This window comes from Nicotiana attenuata, chromosome 7, assembly GCF_001879085.1.
Source record: "Nicotiana attenuata strain UT chromosome 7, NIATTr2, whole genome shotgun sequence".
Taxonomy (NCBI): domain Eukaryota; kingdom Viridiplantae; phylum Streptophyta; class Magnoliopsida; order Solanales; family Solanaceae; genus Nicotiana; species Nicotiana attenuata.
This window is the reverse complement of record NC_031995.1, coordinates 24613465-24634224: the sequence shown is the minus strand read 5'-3', so window position 1 is coordinate 24634224 and position 20760 is coordinate 24613465. Positions and strand designations below refer to the sequence as shown.

General features: G+C 39.2%; 2 protein-coding genes across 3 annotated transcripts; one reads left to right on the top strand and one right to left on the bottom strand.

Moving 5' to 3' along the window:
• On the top strand, positions 9200-14448 carry LOC109228822. Of its 2 annotated transcripts, XM_019394049.1 has the most exons (4): positions 9200-9304; positions 11039-11431; positions 11561-13435; positions 14012-14448. In XM_019394049.1, exons 2-4 carry the CDS (start codon positions 11082-11084, stop codon positions 14088-14090), a joined length of 2304 nt encoding a protein of 767 aa, XP_019249594.1. In that variant the 5' UTR covers positions 9200-9304; positions 11039-11081; the 3' UTR covers positions 14091-14448. The 2 variants fall into 2 exon arrangements, with proteins under 2 accessions (XP_019249594.1, XP_019249595.1); XM_019394050.1 differs by lacking the exon at positions 9200-9304 and having other exon boundaries at positions 11338-11427.
• On the bottom strand, positions 15495-19756 carry LOC109228821 (heat shock protein 83-like). The gene is made up of 4 exons (XM_019394048.1): positions 19468-19756; positions 18386-18527; positions 17589-17869; positions 15495-17167 (listed from the first exon to the last, which is right to left on the bottom strand). The coding sequence occupies exons 1-4, from the start codon at positions 19603-19605 to the stop codon at positions 15617-15619; spliced, it is 2112 nt and encodes a 703-aa protein (XP_019249593.1). The 5' UTR covers positions 19606-19756; the 3' UTR covers positions 15495-15616.

The following is a 20760-nucleotide window of genomic DNA, read 5'->3' as shown; positions in this document are numbered from 1 at the left end:
CGAGGGGCTGGTATGGTTCTATGTGATTACCCGAGGGGCTGGTATTGTTCTATCTGATTGCCCGAGGGGCTGGTATTGATCTAAGATATTGCCCGTGGGGCGGAGTTGTTGACATCGTGCCCGAGGGGCAAACCTTTATGTGTTTATCTGTCTTATTTACCTGTCATTTACCTGTCTAGTTGTGTAATTGTGCCCGATGGGCGTATTCCTTATGCTTATCTGTTCTAGTTGCTTCGCATTAAATTGCTCAATTGTTGAAAAGCCATTTTTGAAGAAGTTTAAACTGAGCTAAGACGCTTTAAGAGATTTCACAGCTTCATTGCTTTGTTACTGGTTTTGTACTACTTCTATGCACCATGTTGATGCACTTTTCGTGATTTCTTATCGCTCAGTCTTTATTCATGATTATTACTCACTGAGTTGGAAGTACTCACTTTAGTCCCTACACCTTGTGTGCACATTCAGGTATTTTTTGAACCCGGTAGCGGGTATTGGTTGATCGGAGGCAGAGTCATCGGAGTTTAACAAGGTAGCTGCCGGCGTTCGCAGCACTGCTTTTCTCCCTCTTTATTCTATTAGTTTATACTTAGTAAACTTCCGACTTTGTCAGTGGTATTTAGACCTTAGTAGATGCTCATGACTAGTGATACCTCGATTTGGGCTGTGTTTGGGTTGTACTTCCGCATTGTTATGATATTATATGCTACTTAGTGCTATTAAATCATGTTTTAGCCTGTTTTATTGTTGTTTAGCTGTTTAACTTCGAATTGGAAATGTGTCGGATGGCCTTGTCTTCACGAGAGGTGCCATCACGACCGGGTCTAGGTTTAGGGTTATGACAAGTTGGTATCAGAGCCTAGGTTACATAGGTCTCACAAGTCATGAGCAGGTTTAGTAGAGTCTCGCGGATCGGTGCGGAGACGTCTGTATTTATCCTCGAGAGGCTGCAGAACCTTTAGGAAAAACTTCACATTCTTGAATTCTTATCGTGCGTCCTTAATTCAGCTTGAAAAGTAACTCTTAAAATTCCTTCCACGCATTCGTATGCGCGAACAAGCGCTCAGTATCAGATGTGCATCGATGGCTTGTGATTCCCTGATTGAGGGGCGAGGTGTGATCTCTATGTGCTGATGTTGGGCCAGTCTGGAGGACTCGAGGCCGGATTTAGCCAATAGCTTGAGCACCGAGGTGCTGATTATGTGAGCCATGTTTTTGAACTTATATATTCGGTAGTGCCCCTATTAGTAGAAGTGATGGCTGGATAGTTACGTGATAAGTGTGATGTGACTGCGAGACGTATTCGTATGATAGAGAAGCGACAAGAAGGGTCTGCTGGAGGATAGAAGAACTATTAGGTGATTGATTTCCATCTTGATTTGAGGTATAGTCCCGAGTTATGGGCGTGTGAAGAATCTTTACATGTTTCCTAGTTGAGAGTGGAGTAAATTTCATGTTGCGGTATGAGTTCAGACTCAGGAAGACTAAGTGACTGCGTAATGTTTGCGACGGTGAAAGGTATACAGAAATGTTAGTTGGAGGCAAAACAGGTGGGTTATCTCTTGCGGAGTGTTCGGAAGTTGTGTGATCCTTACGGTGTCTGTTAGAAGATCCCATTTTTAGGTGAAATATATGTGTTGAAATTTAAATTTGGGGTCGCTTAAGAGAGTGGGTTTAGCTGTTGTGAGAGTGAATGCGGGATTTGCAGAAGATTTGAAGTACTAGATGGTTTGTGTTTCACGAGCTGATGAAGGGTTGAGTTTAATCTCACTATGGTATTATGGCAGCAATAGAGTATATGCATTATGAGTTATTGTGTGTGTTTCGATCTATGGCATCAAACCAAGTGGGTGAGTCTTCTATTGAGTTGTTGTTGGTAAGGAATGCTCGGTGTATAGAGCAGGAAGTTGCTTGGTTGCACTGGGATGAGGTTATATTGTGCGGTGTCGGAGTGCTAATGAGGCACGGGTTGTTCGGTTCATTTGATTGGGCTAATTGTAGTTTGAGTAGAGTGGTTGACTCTAGAGAATGGTTCTAATGCGTTCAAGATTTTTCATGAAAAGTGGAAATTTTCGAGTTGTATTTTTGGCTAGAAACTGTGTTTTCATTGAAGATGTCAAGACTTGTGGTATTCTCTATATTAATTATGGGATCCTATGTATCAGTATCAGGAAGGTAAAGGTAACGGATTTAGATTCGCAGGAAGTCTCTTCAGGGTAAAGCATTTTGGACGTAGGGCTCTTGGGAATATCTAAGAGAGAATTTAGCGGCTTATGAGCCTTAGGTGGTGTGGTTTTACGTTAAAGTTGTAGGGCAAGTTTTAGTTAAGGATCGTGATGTGCTAGCAAGGAAACATATAAATTTGAAGGTAATTCGGAAGGAACTCAGAGGATTAGGACAACTTGGTAGTAGGCTGGATCAACATGGTAATGGGTATGATCGGTTCTTGGGTGCTTATGAAGTGGTAGGTTTCCACAGGTGTTTCGTGGCAATGCTCTTGGGTTTTGATGGCTTGTGTAGCTTGGTTGAGTTAGAAGGGGTCAGTCCTGATGGTTCTGTTTTGTGCAAAAGGGGATTCGTAGAGTTCTTGATAATTTCTACCACGGTTAGAGATGTATATCTTCCACTGGCATGAGGAGCATGGGATGTATAGTGGTTTTCTCCTAGATGGGATCAAATGGAAAGTTCTTGGCTAGTTGGGTACGTAGGTGTTTGGAGCTCGGAAGGGAGGTGAAGTTCTCATGTTATTCTAAGATGGTATGGTATATGCGGTATGTTGTGGAGGATTGAGATTTGCGTGTGTAAGGTTACGGTTCAGTTCTGAACAAAAGGTCATAAAATCCTTAAGCAACACGGGCAGTTTAAGATAATTAGAGAAATGAGCTTCAGATGATTAGGAGAATGATCTTCAGATGATATAGGAAATGGTATTGCCAGTTAGAGGTAATTTGACGAGGTATATGTTTCAAAAAAAGGCAATGTGATTAAGTTGATGGTACTTCGGTAGTGTTGCGGCACTTTCTTGTTAGATCGACTGCTGATATCCGAGTTTGCTTGAAGGCACAGAAGGATGTTAGAGTATCTCTCGTGGAATGATTGGGTATTAAAGGTGTGGTATGTATCCGGACGGCAGAATTGGGGTCAGGTATGATGATTCGTGTGATATATGGAGTTGGAGTCTGGGAGTTCTCGTGTTCAGGTTATGTTGTGGTTGTGGGTCGCGTGTATCGGTACTGTTTAGCGACTATCGGGGTTTGGAGACCCGAGTGGATCCTTTGTTGCTTGGTAGGTCATATTTTGGATGTGATATTAGGTGTAGACTGGTTGTCTCTGTGTTGTGTTATTCTGTACCATTGCGCTAAAGCGGCGCTGTTGGCTATGCCGGAAATGCCACGGACTGAGTGGCGAGGTTCGACGGATTATGTTCTTGGTAGAGTGGTTTCATATTTTGAAGTCCCAACGGAGGGCTGGGAAGTATTGTCTTCCTTATTTGGGTTCTCGTGAAGGATGTCAGTGCAGAGGCTCCTCATATTTATTCAGTTCCGGTGGTGAGGGACTTTTCGGATATGTTTCTTGTGGCCGGGCATGTCGCCAGGCAAGGTTGTTGATTTCGGTATCGATTTGAAGTCGGGAACCGTATCGTATGGCACCGGCAGAGTTAAAGGAGTTGAAAAAGCAGCTTCAGGATTTCCTTGATAAGGAGTTCATTGGCAGGCCAATGTGGATGCGTGTTCTAACTTGAGTCGGCTTGGTTGGCTCCGAATTGTATTGTTGAGGGATGTGTTGATTCGTTTGTTATTGAGCGTATTAGTAATCTAGGGAGATCTATGAGTTACCTTTCTGTGTTGCGAGGTGTTATGATTTGTGGGTTATAGGCATATATGGTGCGGTTCTATTGGGGTTTCATAGTGGAAGTCGAGCGGGAAGAGTAATCGGGTGTTGCTCGGTGAATGGCGTATTGGTTATGTCCTTTCGAGTTGGTGTGGTGTATGTTATTAGCTTTATCGTGGGTATGATGATTTGCTTTGGTTCCAGACATCAAATTGCGCGTGGTTGTCGATTTCGAGCAAAGTGACCTGAGGTGTTTCATGTGGAGCAGTGTTTGGATAGGATCGCGCATCGCATCGCAGCGAAGTTATGTGGGGGTATGACCTTGCAGGTTAGATTCGTGTGTTCTGTTTCTATGATGTGAGACGGGTTCTCAGCCTTGTGTTGTGGTGGTACTGGTGAGCTTGAGGGACAACTCTTTCAATTGAGTCATTTTTCATGATTTGAGTATGTTCGGACTGTTGCTTATTGGTGCGCGTATTGCGCAAGTTGTGGCTTTAGCCTGTATTGAGGTGTCATGACACCAGAGTGGTTGTGTTGGATTAGATGAGATCGTTGGGATCATTAATGAATACGAACGGATTCGATTTCAGCATGTTGGAAGGATAAAAATCGAGGTTCGGCTCAGAAATTTGCTATGGTCCTTGCCAAAGGAGAAGTGGCTTCATGAATGGTTGATCTGAGAAATGATTATTTATTGCGTGTTTCATTTATCATTGGCAGTGCATGAAAGAGTTGGAATGAGGCCTTAGATGATAAGAGGTTTTCTATCGGTATTCGGTTGTTGTGTGCGGCTGCTGTGATTAGAAGTTATCGCTGCAAGCAGTTGAGTTATGTGGTACGTCATGTAATTGCACCTGAGGTTGCAGGTATGGGTTATTACAGCTTGTTCGGGCTTATTCCCAGTATAAATGTGAGATTCTGATCGCATTGAAGATTTCAGAAGTGGAAATGTGGTTTTATGGTTTATGGGCTGGATTGGATTGTGAAATTTCAGTTACAATGTGTTATCGGACCTATATGAGATAGGGTGACGTGGGATCACCCCCGGGTATATGCATGGTAAGGCTATTCATCGATTGGTTGGCTTTTGGATTAATTCTGGGCACGTTCGCGAACGAACGTATGTTTAAGTGGGGGAGGATGTAACGACCCGACCGGTCGTTTTGAGCTTTTGCACCTGGCTCGTCAGTTCTCGGGCATGACTTGCCCCGTATGATGTATTAAGACTTATGTAAATTGTTGGTTTTGGTTTTCAGGGTAATCGGAATGAATTTGAAAGAACAATTCTCAGTTTGAAGCTTGAAATTTAAAAGGTTTGACCAAGATTTGACTTGTTTGTATATGATCTCGGATTGGAATTTTTATGATTTGGTTAGGTCCGTTAGGTGATTTAGGACTTAGTAGCGTGATCAGAATGCATTTTGGAAGTCCATGGAAGGTTTAGGGTTGAATTGGCGGAATTGAGATATTTGCGTTTCCCGGTTGATAGGTGAGATTTTAATATAGGGGTCGGAATGAAATTTCGGAAGTTGCAGCAGCTCCGTTGTGTCATTTGTGACGTGTGTGCAAAATTTCAGGTCATTCGGACGTGGTTTGGTTGGGTTTTTGATCAAAAGCGTAATTCGAAAGTTCTTGAAATTCTTAGGCTTGAATCCGAAGTGAATTTGGTGTTTTGATGTTGTTTTGAGCGTTCCGAAGGTTGGAACAAGTTTGAATGAGGTTTTGGAATATGTTGGCATGTTTGGTTGAGGTCCCGGGGGCCTCGGGTGAGTTTCGGGTGGTTGAACGGATCAAATCTTGTTGTGGAGAGTTGTAGATTTTCTGATGTTGGTGTTGCAGACTTTTGGCCTTCACGTTCGCGAGAAGGCTACCGCGTTCGCATAGGGATGCATGATGAGGCTGAAAATTTGGCCTTCACGTTCGTGATGTTGGTCCCGCGTTCGCGTAGGGTGAGGTCCTGAGTGCTTCGCGAACGCGATGAGGTTCCCGCATTCGCGTAGAGTAAATGGAGCAGCTGGGGTCCTAGCCCTTTTGTGCTTCGCGTTCGCGATTAAGAGGTCGCTTTCGCGATGGTATGGGAAGCGGAAGCTTCGCGTTTGCGAGAGGGTCTCGCGTTCGTATAGAAGGAAATTTTGGTCTGTGAAGCAGTGTGCTTCACGGACGCGAGGGATATGCCGCATTCGCGATGAAGGAAAATCTGGGCAGACAGTTTATATTTTAAAATCGAGGGTTTAAGTCCAATATCATAAAAACTATTGGAGAGCTCGGGAGAAGATGAAAATTGAGGAGATTTTCAGTGGAGCTATTGGGGTAAGTGGTTTAATTCCATGATTTAGTCTTGAAATTCATCATTTAATTTGAGAAATTAGAGTGGAAATTGGGGAAGAATGGAAGAAAAAGTTGAGAATTCTTTTGAGGATTTGAATGGGCATTTGATGTCCGATTTTGATGTTCTTGGTATGTATAGACTCGTGTGAGGACGAGGATTCTATTGATGTGACTGTTATCAGATTCCGAGACGTGGGCCCGGGGGCCGGGTTTGAGCAATTTCGAAATTTTTTATGTGAATTGGATATTTTCGAGTGGGCTTCGTTCCCTTAGCATATTTTAATGATTATGTTCTGATTGTGGCTAGATTTGGAGCATCCGGAGGTCGATTCGTGCGGGCAAAAGCATCGCGGGCTAAAGTTTGGACCGGATCGAGGTGACTAATGATTGTAAATGATGTTCTGAGGGTTTGAAACCCCGGATTGCCCATCGTAGTGCTATATTGAGGTGAGGCACACGCTTGATGATGAGCGTGGGGTCGTGCACTATTGGGGATTGTGACTTGGTCCGTCCCGATTGATGATTCTTCCGCGTATTTAACTGAAATCTATTTGTTATCATTATTATTTAGGTTGAATGCCATATTTGGGCTTCGTGCCAATTATTTGAACCCTTCGGGGATTTTTGTTGATATTTCCTCACTGTTTTGACTTTATACTTGAACTCAATCATGTTATTTTCCACTGTTTTCAAAACTCAGCCATGTTCACTCAGTTTTAATACTCAAATGATATTTAAATGATGTTTTGGGCTGAGAAACACTGTTTTACTATTGCCAGAGAGGCTTATATAATTTTGACTGAGTAAGGCCGAGGGCCTGTGTTGTGAGGTTATCTTTTGGGTCGGGCTGCACGCCACAGCGGTGATACACTGATTTTGATAATGATGCCGAGGGCCTAAGATTGTACGCCGCGAGGTGGCTTGATATTGATATGAGGCCGAGAGCCTGTTTATGATGCCATAAGATAGCTTGATATTGCGCTTGGGCCGTAAGGGGCCCCTCCAGGAGTCTGCACACCCCTAGTGAGCACGGGTACCCATTGTGATGTGAGATATAGCCCGGGGGGCTGGTATGGTTCTATGTGATTGCCCGAGGGGCTGGTATTGTTCTATGTGATTGCCCGAGGGACTGGTATTGATCTGAGATATTGCCCGAGGGGCGGAGTTGTTGACCAAGGGGCGAACCTTTATGTGTTTATCTGTCTTATTTACCTGTCATTTACCTGTTTAGTTCTGTAATTTTGCCCGAGGGGCGTATTCCTTATGCTTGTCTGTTCTAGTTGCCTTGCATTAAATTGCTCAACTGTTGAAAAGCCATTTTTGAAGAAGTTTAAACTGAGCTAAGACGCTTTAAGAGATTTCACAGCTTCATTGCTTTCTTACTGGTTTTGTACAACTTCTATACAGCATATTGATGCACTTTTCGTGATTTCTTATCACTCAGTCTTTATTTATGATTATTACTCACTGAGTTGGAAGTACTCACTTTACTCCCTGCACCTTGTGTGCAGATTCAAGTATTTTCTGAACCCGATAGCGGGTATTGGTTAATCGGAGGCAGAGTCATCGGAGTTTAGCAAGGTAGCTGCTGGCGTTCGCAGCACTGCTTTTCTCCCTCTTTATTCTATTAGTCTATACTTAGTACACTTCCGACTTTGTCAGTGGTATTTAGACCTTAGTAGTTACTCATGACTAGTGACACCCCGGTTTGGGGTGTGTTTGGGTTGTACTTCCGCATTGTTATGATATTATCTGCTACTTAGTGCTATTAAATCATGTTTTAGCCTGTTTTATTGTTGTTTAGCTGTTTAACTTCGAATTGGAAATGTGTCGGTTGGCCTTGTCTTCACGAGAGGCGCCATCACGATCGGATCTGGGTTTAGGGTCGTGACACTGATAAAGAAGGATTACTAATATATAATTTTCTTGTTAGAGGCTTAATATTCATAATCAGTTTGATTATGATATAAAGTGCTCTAAGTGTAATCATTTGGTTGATCAATGGTAATATTCACAGTGGTACCAAAATTTATTTGTATCTCAATGGAAGTGCTTGAATCTTACAGTGTGTTTGGATGGTCGTTACCTATTGTATTGTATCGTATTGTTACTTTAAATATAATATTTATTTTGATTGGTACTTAAATTTTATTATATCGTATTGTTAATTCCGTCGTTACGTAACGATGAAAGTGCCACTTTATGTAACAACGAATTTGGTGAGGTGGCATCGTTATCTTGGTTTTTACTCTTATCTTGCCTTCCTTATTAGTATTAAATAATCATATTTTATCCTTTATTCTATATACTTTTTATATAATATTTTCGCTTCGTATCCTATTTTTTCTTAGTCGTATTGCAAATTTATTCTTCATATTGTTGGTGCGTGACATCATGATACAACGGCAAACGATACAGTCTAACCGAACGTTGTATTCATCAAACAATACAATGCAATACAGTGCAATACAATACGATACATTATGAAACGACATGTAACAACCATCCAAACAAGCTGTTACGGTAATTTCTATAAATTTGGTTATCGTTTCATTTATGGTATAAGTAAAACTGATACTACAATTTTATACTACAATTCTGATATTGTTTTATACAAATCCAACATGTGTTAACTTACACGGTTATTAATTAAACTGGGACCAACACTTAAGATCAAAATAACCTTGTCTTTATAATTTTAGTTTTATTTATTTTAAAGCAAATTTTTTAATAGTAAGATTATACAACGTATATCTCATTTTTATGCAATGAACCAAATATAGAAGTATATGCACAACATAATTTAGTAAATATTAATTCATGTATTACAATTATTACATTCAAATTCATACATTATTTTATCTACTAACCAAAACTGTCCCTAAATGTAAAGTGTTTTTTTTCTTTTTTAAAGAAATAGAAAAATTAGACTAAAAAAAGGAGAAAATAAAAGAAAAAATAAAGCTTCGAGTGAGGGGGAAGTTTGACATTTTCTGTCAAGTAACAGGGCTAAAGTGGTCAATAAATCTTCTAGGGCAAATTACATTTCACTTCCCCCAAATGGCAAAATAGATCCATTCACATCTCCAAGTGTTCAATTTCCCCTATTATACACCTCGCTCTGTCCTCATGCAAATCCAAAATCCCTGTGAGTTTTCAACACTAAAATCCCTTCTTTCAATACATTTTTCACAATGACCCATGAATTTTCTTGAATTTTAATGTTTGGCCAAGAACTAAGTGACGAACCCATGTTATTGTATTATGTTTCAGAATAAGTTGTTTTATGTTGATGGGTATTCTTGATTAAGTGTTATTTGGATATTTTTTTTTTTTTTGGCTTTAAACTTTTCTTGTTTGATTATGCCTGTGGTTTCTTGATTATTGCTATATTCCAAAGACTTCAAGTTTATGTGTTAAATTGGGAATGTAGCTTGATTTTCATTTGGGGTTTTATTTTTTAGCTTAATTATGCTATTGGTGACTTGATTATTGCTTCTTAATATTCCAAAGACTTTAGAAACACTAGGCAAAGATAACTGGTATCCGTGCCGATGGAAGGTAGTAGGTACTCGGTGAAATAGTCGAGGTGCGAACGCCCTGCTCCTCATCCAAAATATTTCAAAGACTTCAACTTTATTGGTTAAATTGAGAATGTAGCTTGATTTTCATCTGAGGTTTTTGTTTTTAGCATAATTATGCTTTTGGTGACTTGATTATCTCTACTTAATATTCCAAAGACTTCAACTTTATTGTTAAGAATTTTGGAATGTAGCTAGATTTTCTTCTGGGGTTTTTTGTTTTTAGCTTTATTATGCTTTTTTTGGTGACTTGATTACTGTTTCTTAATAGTCCAAAGACTTCAACTTTAAATGTTAAATTGAGAATGTAGCCAAATTTTTCTGGGGTTTTTGTTTCTAGCTTAATTATGCTTTTGGTGACTTGATTACTGCTTCTGAATATACCAAAAGACTTCAACTTTAAATGTTAAATTGAGAATGCATCCAAATTTTCATCTGGGGTTTTTGTTTTTACCTTTATTGCGCTCTTTAATGACTCGACAATATTATGCTCTTTAATTACTCGATTGTCGCTACTTAATGTTCCAATGACTCCAACTTTATTTGTTAAAATGGAATGTAGCTTGATTTTCATTTGGGGTTTTTGTTTTTAGCTTAATTATCCTTTTGGTGACTTGATTATTGCTTCTTAATATACTAATGGATCTCAACTTTATTTGTTAAATCGAAATGTAGGTTGATTTTCATTGGGTTTTGTTTTTATCTTTATTATGCTTTTTGGTGACTTGATTATCGCTACTTAATGTTCCAAAGACTTCAACGTTATTTGTTAAATACGAATGTAGCTTGATTTTCATAGGGGTTTTTCTAGCTTAATTATGCTTTTGGTCACTTGATTATCACTACTTAATGTTCCAACGACTTCAACTTTCTATGTTAAATTGAGATTGTAGCTTAATTTTCATGATCCCATTAATTTATTTGTCGGGCGCATTCCCATTATCTGCCCTGCATAACAAAATTTCTTTGGTGTTTTTGTTTTTTGGCTTTAAACTTTCGCTTTATTTCATCTTTGCCTTGAGCTGAGGGTCTATCGGAACCGCCTCTCTACCTTGTAGGTAGGGGTAAGGTCTGCGTACACACTTGTGGAATTATACTGGGTTTGTTGTTGTTGTTGTTGCGACTTTAAACTTTCCATCTTTGATTATGCCTATGGTTACTTGACTATTGCTTCTCAATGTTCTAAAGACTTCAACTTTATTAATTGATTTGGATATATAGATTGATTTTCGTGGTCCAATAACTTTTTCTGCATTGCATTCTATTTTATGTGGTGTATGACAAAGGTTTGTTCTTTTTAGTTGGTGCAATTTTTTCAGTTGAAGTTTTTATGCTGGCCTAGCGATGGCCTCCAAGAAAATAATTGCCATTTGTCAATCTGGAGGGGAGTTTGTGACCAACAACGAAGATGGATCTTTGACATATGTTGGTGGGGAGGCATATGCTCTAGACCTTGATAACCAGACACTTCTGAAAGATTTTAAGCAAGAAGTAGCGGAAAACTTTGAGTGTGGTATTGATGGAATGACGATTAAGTATTTTCTCCCTGGGAATAAGAAGACTCTCATTACAATATCTAAAGATAAGGACCTCAAGCGTATGATCAACTTCTTCAAGGATTCTGAACAAGTAGAGGTGTTTATAATTGTAGAAGAACCCGTTGCTCGAAGTACTCCAAATGTGACTGCCAGTAGGTATTTACTTCTCTTTATATTCAGTTCTGTTTGTTCATTTTGCTTCCTCATGCATATGTTGAAACTTGAGTGTTTTTTGAATCTGTTTTTGATTTCTTAAATATCTTTATGACTTGCTTAACTATGAAGGTCGAGCAGGACTACTGTGTCGGAGCCTCCACTTACCCCTGCTAACCCCGTGGATATGGTCGATCCTGATGATCTGCTTCAAGTCCCAGTTGATACTAGTCCCCTAGCTGTTTATCCAAGTAGCAATAGCAATGATGAGAAGCATCGCAAAGCAGCTATGCAGTGGGAGAATGCAATTACTGGCGTTGGCCAAAGATTTAACAGCTTTTCTGAATTCCGTGAAGCTCTACATAAGTACTCGATTGCCCAAGGATTCACTTATAAATATAAGAAAAATGAAAGTCGTCGAGTAACTGCTAAATGTAAGTCGGAAGGTTGTCCTTGGTCAATATATGCATCGAAGTTGCCTACCACCGAGCTAATATGCATTAAGACAATGAACCCGAAGCATACATGTGAAGGAGCTGCAGTAAAAGCTGGGTACCGGTCCACAAGGGGATGGATGGGAAATATAATAAAGGAAAAGTTGAAGTATGCTCCCAATTACAAGCCAAAGGATATTGCAAATGATATTGAGCGTGAATATGGCATTCAGCTGAACTACTCTCAGGCAAGACGTGCAAAAGAGAAGGCAAGAGAGCAGCTTCAGGGTTCTTACAGAGAGGCATACAGTCAGTTACCTTTATTATGTGAGAAAATTGTAGAAACTAATCCTGGTAGTGTTGCTACAGTTGCGGCAAAGGATGACTCGAGCTTCCATCGTCTATTTATCTCATTTCATGCCTCATTATCTGGTTTTCGACAAGGTTGCCGCCCTCTTCTATTCCTTGACAGCGCTCTTCTCTATGCAAAATATCAGGGAACACTGTTGGCAGCGGTAGGTGTTGACGGGGAGGATGGTGTCTTTCCTTTAGCCTTTGCGGTTGTAGATGAGGAGACCAAGGACAACTGGCATTGGTTTCTTTCAGAACTTAAATCTGCTGTCTCAATGTCCTGTCCTATAACATTTGTTTGTGATTTCCAAAGGGGCTTAAGGGAGTCAATTAACGATATATTTAATGAAGAGGGTTACCATGGTTATTGCCTGCGCTATCTTGCGGAAAAATTAAATAACGATCTGCAAGGACAGTTTTCTCATGAAGCTAGACGTCTTATGATCCAAGATTTATATACTGCTGCTTGTGCCCCAACACTTGATAGTTTTGAGCGCTGTGCTGAGAATATAAGAGCAATCTCACCTGTTGCATATGATTGGGTCACTCGAAGTGAGCCCGACCATTGGGCGAACGCCCTTTTTGGTGGGACAAGGTATGGCCTCTTGACATCTAACATTGGGCAGCTTTTTTATGATTGGGTTATGGAGGTGAATGAGCTGCCGATAGTTCAAATGGTCGATGTATTACGAGGGAAGATAATGGAATTGATCTATACTAGGCGTGTTGAGTCCAGTCAGTGGGCTACGAGATTGACACCGTTGATGGAAGAGAAACTTCAGAGCGAAACGTCAAAAGCAAGGTTACTTCAAGTATTACCCTCACACGGGAGCACATTTGAAGTTCGTGGTGGTGAGTCTGGTGACGTAGTTGATATTGATCAATGGGATTGTAGTTGCAAAGGTTGGCAACTAAATGGGATGCCTTGTTGCCATGCTATTGCTGTTTTTGAATGCATAGGAAGGAGTCCATATGATTATTGTTCCAGATACTTCACAACCGAGAGTTACCATGTAACATATGCTGAATCGATTAACCCCATACCTAACCTGGAAAAACCAGCAAGTGGTGTAATTGATGCGGCAATTATTATTACTCCCCCACCAACCAAACGTCCACCTGGCCGACCAAAGATGAAAAAGGTCGACGCTTTTGACATGGTTAAACGGCAGATGCAGTGTAGCAAGTGTAAGGGCCTGGGTCACAATAAGAAGACGTGCGGGTAAGTTTACTCAACTCTTCTCTGATGAAAGTGTACCAAAAATATCAAAGAAACGGATGCATTGCACGTATATCGTTTAATACATACTCTTACCCACTGCATGATGCTTAATTAGTCAACGATGGCGTATCCTGTGGATCATCTGCTATCATCTATGCTTGTTTCTTCATTTTTTATGGGAAGGGGGTATGAGGATGTATTAGCATATAATGCATCGAGAATGACATTGTCGTCTCATTCTGGGATAGTTGGACAGTATTTCTCCATTTCACTGTCATAGACCTATTAGAAGGACTCATTCTGCTTGGCGAGAATGGATTTGCTTGTGCTTATCAAAAGTTGCAGTATAATGAGTCCTTCTCGGCCTGTAGTTCTTTGTACGGTGAAATTCAGAAATAATACTTCACAGCAACTATAAATCTTGCCTGTTTCCAGTTAGTCGTAAAGCTGTATGTATTGTTGCTGCCCTCATAAATCTTTGAAGAAATGCATTCTTCTTTGCATGTTTGATTTTGATATCATTGTCTGCAAATATTGCTGTCTATAACTGAATAGTGCTTCGTCTTCTTGAAACAGGAAGCTAAATCAGATCGAAGAACCAGATCCTCTACTTGTTACGGGCTTGGTAACTGAAGACCTTGAAGGCACAGAGTGAAGTTTTGGTATCTTGTTCACTATAGGTTACGGGTTCGAACCGTGGAAGCAGCCACTAATACTTGCTTAGGGTAAGCTGTATGAACGCCTGCATGAACGCAAGATGCCTTGTACATTGGACTGCCCCTTTTTTTTTTGGTTCACCAGAGTTAAAAGTTAAATTGCTTAGATACTTGTTTGACAGATATCTGGAAAACCTTAGTTAGATCTTTGATTAAAGAAATAATCTGTCATCTTTTTTTAGTGGGTTTCATTAGTCAGAACTAGTCTCTTAAAGTCGCGCATGCTGGTTTTATTGTCGTCCCTCTCCCTTGAATTGGAGATATAATTACAGAAGGAAAGCATAAACTTACCCCTGACCCTATTGTTATCAAAATATATACTGGCTGGGGCCATATATGTGCCTCGCTATAAGCTTCGTTGCATATGATTTAAAGATCTGTGTTTTTCTTTTTCTGGCATGTCTTGTTTGTGATTGACAGAGTCATGTTGTATAGATATGATAATGCATTAGTTTGGAACCTAGTGTTAAAGGCTGCTTTTCACTTGAGCCATCGCATATTGGTTCTACGAACTACAACATACTCAGTTTAATCCCACATAGGGTCTCACGAGGGTAGTGTATACGCAGACCTTACTCTTACCGTGTGAAGGTAGAGAGACTTTCCAATAGACCCTCGGCTCAAAGATCCTATTCCTATTAGGCGCAATATAAGATCTCAGAAACCTAAACAATGTACTGATGGCGAACCTTTGATCATTTTGGATTTAAGCTTTTGGAGTGTGGAAACACCTTTGAAATGACATATACTAACTATTATACAGAAAACTCACTTTGTTACTCTTTCATAGACACAGAGATGGAGATATCGCGAAACTCTCACTGGATTGTTCACCAATTTAAAGATCATGCTTGATGCTAAATGAATGCTTTGCAACAATTATCCGGTGTGCGGGATCATGCTTGATGCTAAATGAATGCTCTTGCAACAATTATCCGGTGTGCGGGGTCTGAGAAGGGTACTATGTACTCAAACCTTACTGCCTTGTGCAGCCTCTAATAGAGAGGCTGTTTCTGATAGAAACTCAAGTCAAAAAAACAAATGCTCTCGCAAGCAGGCAACAATCTACAATATTTGCAGAAAGTGAATGATTGAGTTGCTGTCTTGAGTTATTCATGTTCTTTCAAAGCAGAGGAAACCAACATAATTCACAGGGAAAAGCATTCTAGATAGTAAAACCAAAGCTTATACATATATACATTATGTTTACCAGATGCCAGAAAATAGAAAGGAGAATAGTAGTAAAAAGCCAGTGAAACAGAAGCCACAAAACAACAACAACAACAACAACAACAACAACAACAACAACAACCCAGTAAAATTCCACCAGTGGGGTCTGGGGAGGGTAGAATGTACGCAAACTGTACGCAGACCTTACCCCTACCCCGGAGGGGATAAGAAGCCACAAAACAACCCTACCAAATATTTATATATATTCAGACATGCTACTTCTAATTGATGTTTCTCAGTCAACTTCCTCCATTTTACTCTCCTCATTACCCTCTTCTTCCAATACAGGCATCTCAGTATCATCTCCACTTGCCTCATCTTCGTCGATACTAAGACCTAACTTCAACATCCTATGAATCCTCGCAGCAAACGCGTTCGGATCATCAAGACTGAAACCAGATGTCAACAAAGCAGTCTCAAAAAGCAGCAGCACTAAATCCTTAACAGATTTATCATTCTTATCAACCTCAGCTCTCTTTCTCAACTCCTCCATTATGCCGTTGTCCGGATTTATCTCCATCGTCTTTTTACTCGACATGTAAGCGCTCATGCTACTATCCCTTAATGCCTGTGCTTTCATTATCCTCTCCATGTTTGCTGTCCAACCATATTCTCCAGTTACTAAGCAGCACGGGGAGTCAACGATCCTGTCGGAAACTACCACTTTTTCGACTCTGTCACCAAGAATATCTTTGATGACTTTACACAAGTTCTCAAATGATTTCTTCTTTTCTTCCTTTTTCTGCTTCTCTTCTTCTGTTTCTTCAAGTTTTAGCCCTTCTTTAGTGGCAGATACTAGTTTCTTTCCGTCGTATTCTTTTAATTGCCCGATCGCGTACTCATCGATTGAGTCAACCATGAAAAGAACTTCATATCCTCTCTTCTTGAGCTTTTCGAGGAACGGAGAGTTCTCGACAGCTTTCTTGCTCTCGCCAGTAATGTAGTAGATTTCCTTCTGCCCTCCTTTCATCCTCGTGACGTAGTCCTTCAAACTAGTCATCTCATCACCGCTCTTTGTCGAGTGGAACCTGAGAAGATCAGAGAGTTTGGTTCTGTTTTGGACGTCTTCGTGAATGCCCAACTTGATGTTCTTTGAGAACGCTTCGTAAAATTTGTTGTAATCCTCTTTGTTCTCAGAGATCTCAAAGAACATTTCGATGCATTTCTTCACAAGATTCTTCCTGATAACCTTCAAAATCTTGTTCTGTTGAAGCGTCTCACGTGAAATGTTGAGCGGAAGATCATCAGAATCCACCACACCCTTAACAAAGCCAAGGTAATCGGGAATGAGTTCTTCGCAATTGTCCATTATGAAAACTCTACGCACATAGAGCTTAATATTGTTAAGCTTCTTCCTCGTGTCGAACAGATCAAACGGAGCTCTCTTTGGAACAAAGAGGATCGCCCTGAACTCGAGCTGTCCCTCAACAGAGAAGTGTTTCCAGCAAAGAGGATCCTCCCAATCGTTCGTCAGACTCTTGTAGAAAGAACAATACTCCTCCTTAGTCACTTCTTCAGGCTTGCGGAGCCAGATCGGTTTCTGCTTGTTGATTAGCTCCCATTCATGAGTCACTTCCTTAATCTTCTTTTTCTTCTTTTTGCCCTTCTCTTTATCCTCGTCGACTTCTTCTACGTCGCCTTCTTGTTCCTTCTTGCCTTTCTCGTCTTCATCATCGCTAACTTCCTTCTCGGTGGTCTTCTCAGTCCAGAGGTAAATCGGATAGCTAATGAACTCGGAATGTTTCTTCACGAGATCCTTTATTCTCCTCTCTTCCAAGTATTCCACCTGCATAAAGTACAAAAAACATATTTACTTGAGATTAAGAACTTCATATACTAAAGTAACAATTTTCATGGATTGTTCCTTCTCGTCATAACAAGCAACAACAACAACGCCTCAGTCCCAAACCAGCGAATCGGCTATATGAATCCTCATTGACCATGTTAGTCAACTTTAAACTCATTTCAGGCCAATATTATACAAAAACAAAAATAATAATAAAAATAATTTAAGTAGTAGTAAAAGTTATTTATGCTTTCTACATAAATCTCTAAATCTCTGAAAGACTAAACAGCTCCTAGAAAAGCATAGGGCGTAAAGCAAAAGTGCTAACATGACCAAAAGCGCTAACATTACTACAAAATATTTTCAACTAATAAATATCGTCCCCAAAAAAAAAAAAAGGAACAATCAACTATATTGGTACCTGATCTTCCTTCAAGTAGAGGGTGATCTTAGTCCCTCTCCCGAGTGGCTCTCCATTGACGTCACGCGTAACAGTGAACGATCCACCAGCTTGCGACTCCCACACATACTGCTCGTCGTCGTTGTGCTTGGTCGTCACCACAACTTTCTCAGCCACAAGATAGGAAGAGTAGAAACCAACACCAAATTGCCCAATCATACTAACATCAGCTCCTGCCTGTAATGCCTCCATAAACTCCTTTGTCCCGGACCTTGCGATTGTCCCCAAATTGTTCACTAAATCTGTTTACAAAACATAATCATTTCTTCAATAACCATTATGCTGAATTTGCTTTCAATACTACTAGCCAATACACCAACAGAGCTCCTAATAACTATTCCTATAACACAGGGGCGGACCTATGTTGTAAAGAGAAGGATCACCGGCACAAAAATGTTCGGCAAAATTCCATGCATACATGTATATGCTTTTAAAAAATAATGATATATTAGTAATTGCACCCTATATACAAAGGAGATTTTAATTGAATGCAAAAGTGCACATGCGACCTTCAAATCTTGGGTCCACCTCTGATAAGGTATAGTACTTTTATATTGTTTTTGAATACATATGTAGTAAATTTTATTTCATAAAACTTGAAAATTCTATATCTGAAATCACATCGAACATTATGTAATTCTATAACTGATAAACATAGAAATTGATCTGCTATTACAGGTTGAACCTATGCTAGTAGTGTAAACGAAAATTTGCGCGCCACAAATATTGAGTATTCATGCACTTCATGATCAACATACCTGCTTTAGTCATACCGATACCACTGTCAATTATGGAAAGCGTCTTATTCACCTTATCAGGAACAATCCTAATAAAAAGCTCAGGTAATGCATCAAGTTTGCTTTTATCCGTCAAGCTCTCAAACCGAATCTTATCCAACGCCTACACAAATTCCACCAAAAAAATTCAACAAATTCAGCTAAAAAAAATAGATAAATTCAATCAACAATAAAAACAACACATACATTTAAACTACAACATAGTTAAATAGTATGTTTTCATCTAACAACTTAAGTATTCAAATGATACTATCACACATTTCAATATGTTATCAGAGCAGAGCGTCAACCCATCACCTATTATCAATAACTTCAATCAACAATCAAAACAACACAGAAATTTAAACCCCAACATAATTAAATAGTATGTCTTTATCTAACAACTTAACTATTTAAATGACAGGATCACACACTTCAATATGTTATTATATCAAGCGTCAACCCATCAGCTATTATCAATTAACTTCAATTAACAGTCAAAACAACACGTAAATTTAAACTACTACATAAATAAATAAATATGTCTTTATCTAACAACTTAAAAGGAAGCAATAGCGTAACTGGTAAAGTTGTTGCCATATGACCAGAAGGTCATGGGTTCGAACCGTGGAAACAGCAAGAAATACAAGGATAGACTGCATACAATAGACCCTTATAGTCCGAAACCTTCCCTGGATCCTACGAATAGCGGGAGCTTAACAACTTAATTATTTAAGTGATACGATAGCGGAGCTTAGTGCACCGGATCGTTTTTTTTTTAATCTAACAACTTAAATATTTAAGTGATACGATAGCGGAGCTTTAGTGCACCGGGGTCGTTTTTTATTTAAACTAAAAACTTAAATATTTAAGTGATACGATGACACACTTCAATATGTTATCAGAGCAGAGCAGACAAAGATCCTGAGTTCTGTTTCACCGTCAGCTATTATCAATAAGAACTTTCACCGTCAGCTATTATCAATAAGAACTTTTACGTACTTGGCAGACATAATTAAGTAAATAAACTGTAACAGCTTAAGCTTTTTTCAACGAAAACTTACATCAGAACAATTGCTGATTAGTTCACGTAGGAAAATCTCTTTATTAGTGTAAAAGGTATTGATAATTAAACTCAGTAACTGATTGATCTCAGCTTGAAAAGCGAAAGTCTCACTCTCTCCCATATGTACGTCCGCCATTGATTTCTCTTTTTTCACTAAAAAAAAAGTGATGGATTTGAACAAGAGAAAATTGAGAACTGGATTTCTTGATTTTTATTTTTGGAAAATGAGAAAATGGAAGTGATTTGCTTTTTATATGGAGGTTTATTAGAGGAGTCGGTTAGTTTTTTCTTGAAGAAGAATGTAGAGAGATTTGGAATATGTGAATGTTAATCTGATTTCACGCTTCTGGAATTGTCTATAAATACGTCGTATTCTGAGGATGCGACTTACACGTTGGTTAATGTTTTTTTTTTCCCAATATGGGTTACCGTTTTGGATTTCCTTATTTATAATTACATATAAATTTCCTTTACCGTTGTTTATAATTCTTCGATAGAGAATTGCTTATAATAAAAGATAATTCAGGACTCAATTTTTTATCAGTTAATTTTTTTTATGCGTTTAATAAATATGTGTTGTGCTATATGGAAGAATACTAACTCATTACTATGTATAAAGATATTTATACATGAAGAGCTAAAATATTGAAGGAAAAAAATTATAGATAATTAATAAGGAATATCCAAAGTGGAATCGAAAATGAGAAAAAACTTAGGCATGTCTAGTTGCGAACCTAAATTGCAATCGGATAAATGCAACTCGTAACAAATGCGACTTATATTTCAATTCGGCAACTTATAAATCGCAGTTAGTTACGCGGCTTATATTTTTACGTACCTATACACTATTGGACTTATATTTTAATTCGGCATATGCAACTTATAAATCGCATTTAGTTATGCGGCTTATATTTTTACATACTTATACACTGTTGGACTTATATTTCAATTCGGCATATGCAATTTATAAATCGCATTTAGTTACGCGGCTTATATTTTTACATACCAATACACTATTGGAAACTTTATTACCCTCCCTGCTCAAGTTTCAATTTAATTACCTCCTATATACAAATTTACCAATTAGATACACTTTAGTGATCAATTATTTCCTCTCTCCCTCGTGCGCTCTCTCTCTGCGTCTCTCTCTCTCTCTGTCTCATGCGTCCCTCTCTCTACGTTTCTCTCTATCTCTCAATCCCTAATTCCAATAATGTAGAGCAAAGGAAAACAGAGCATCAATTCCACCTTTGACAGTCATTAAAAATTTTGAAGTATAGTCGCTACGAAA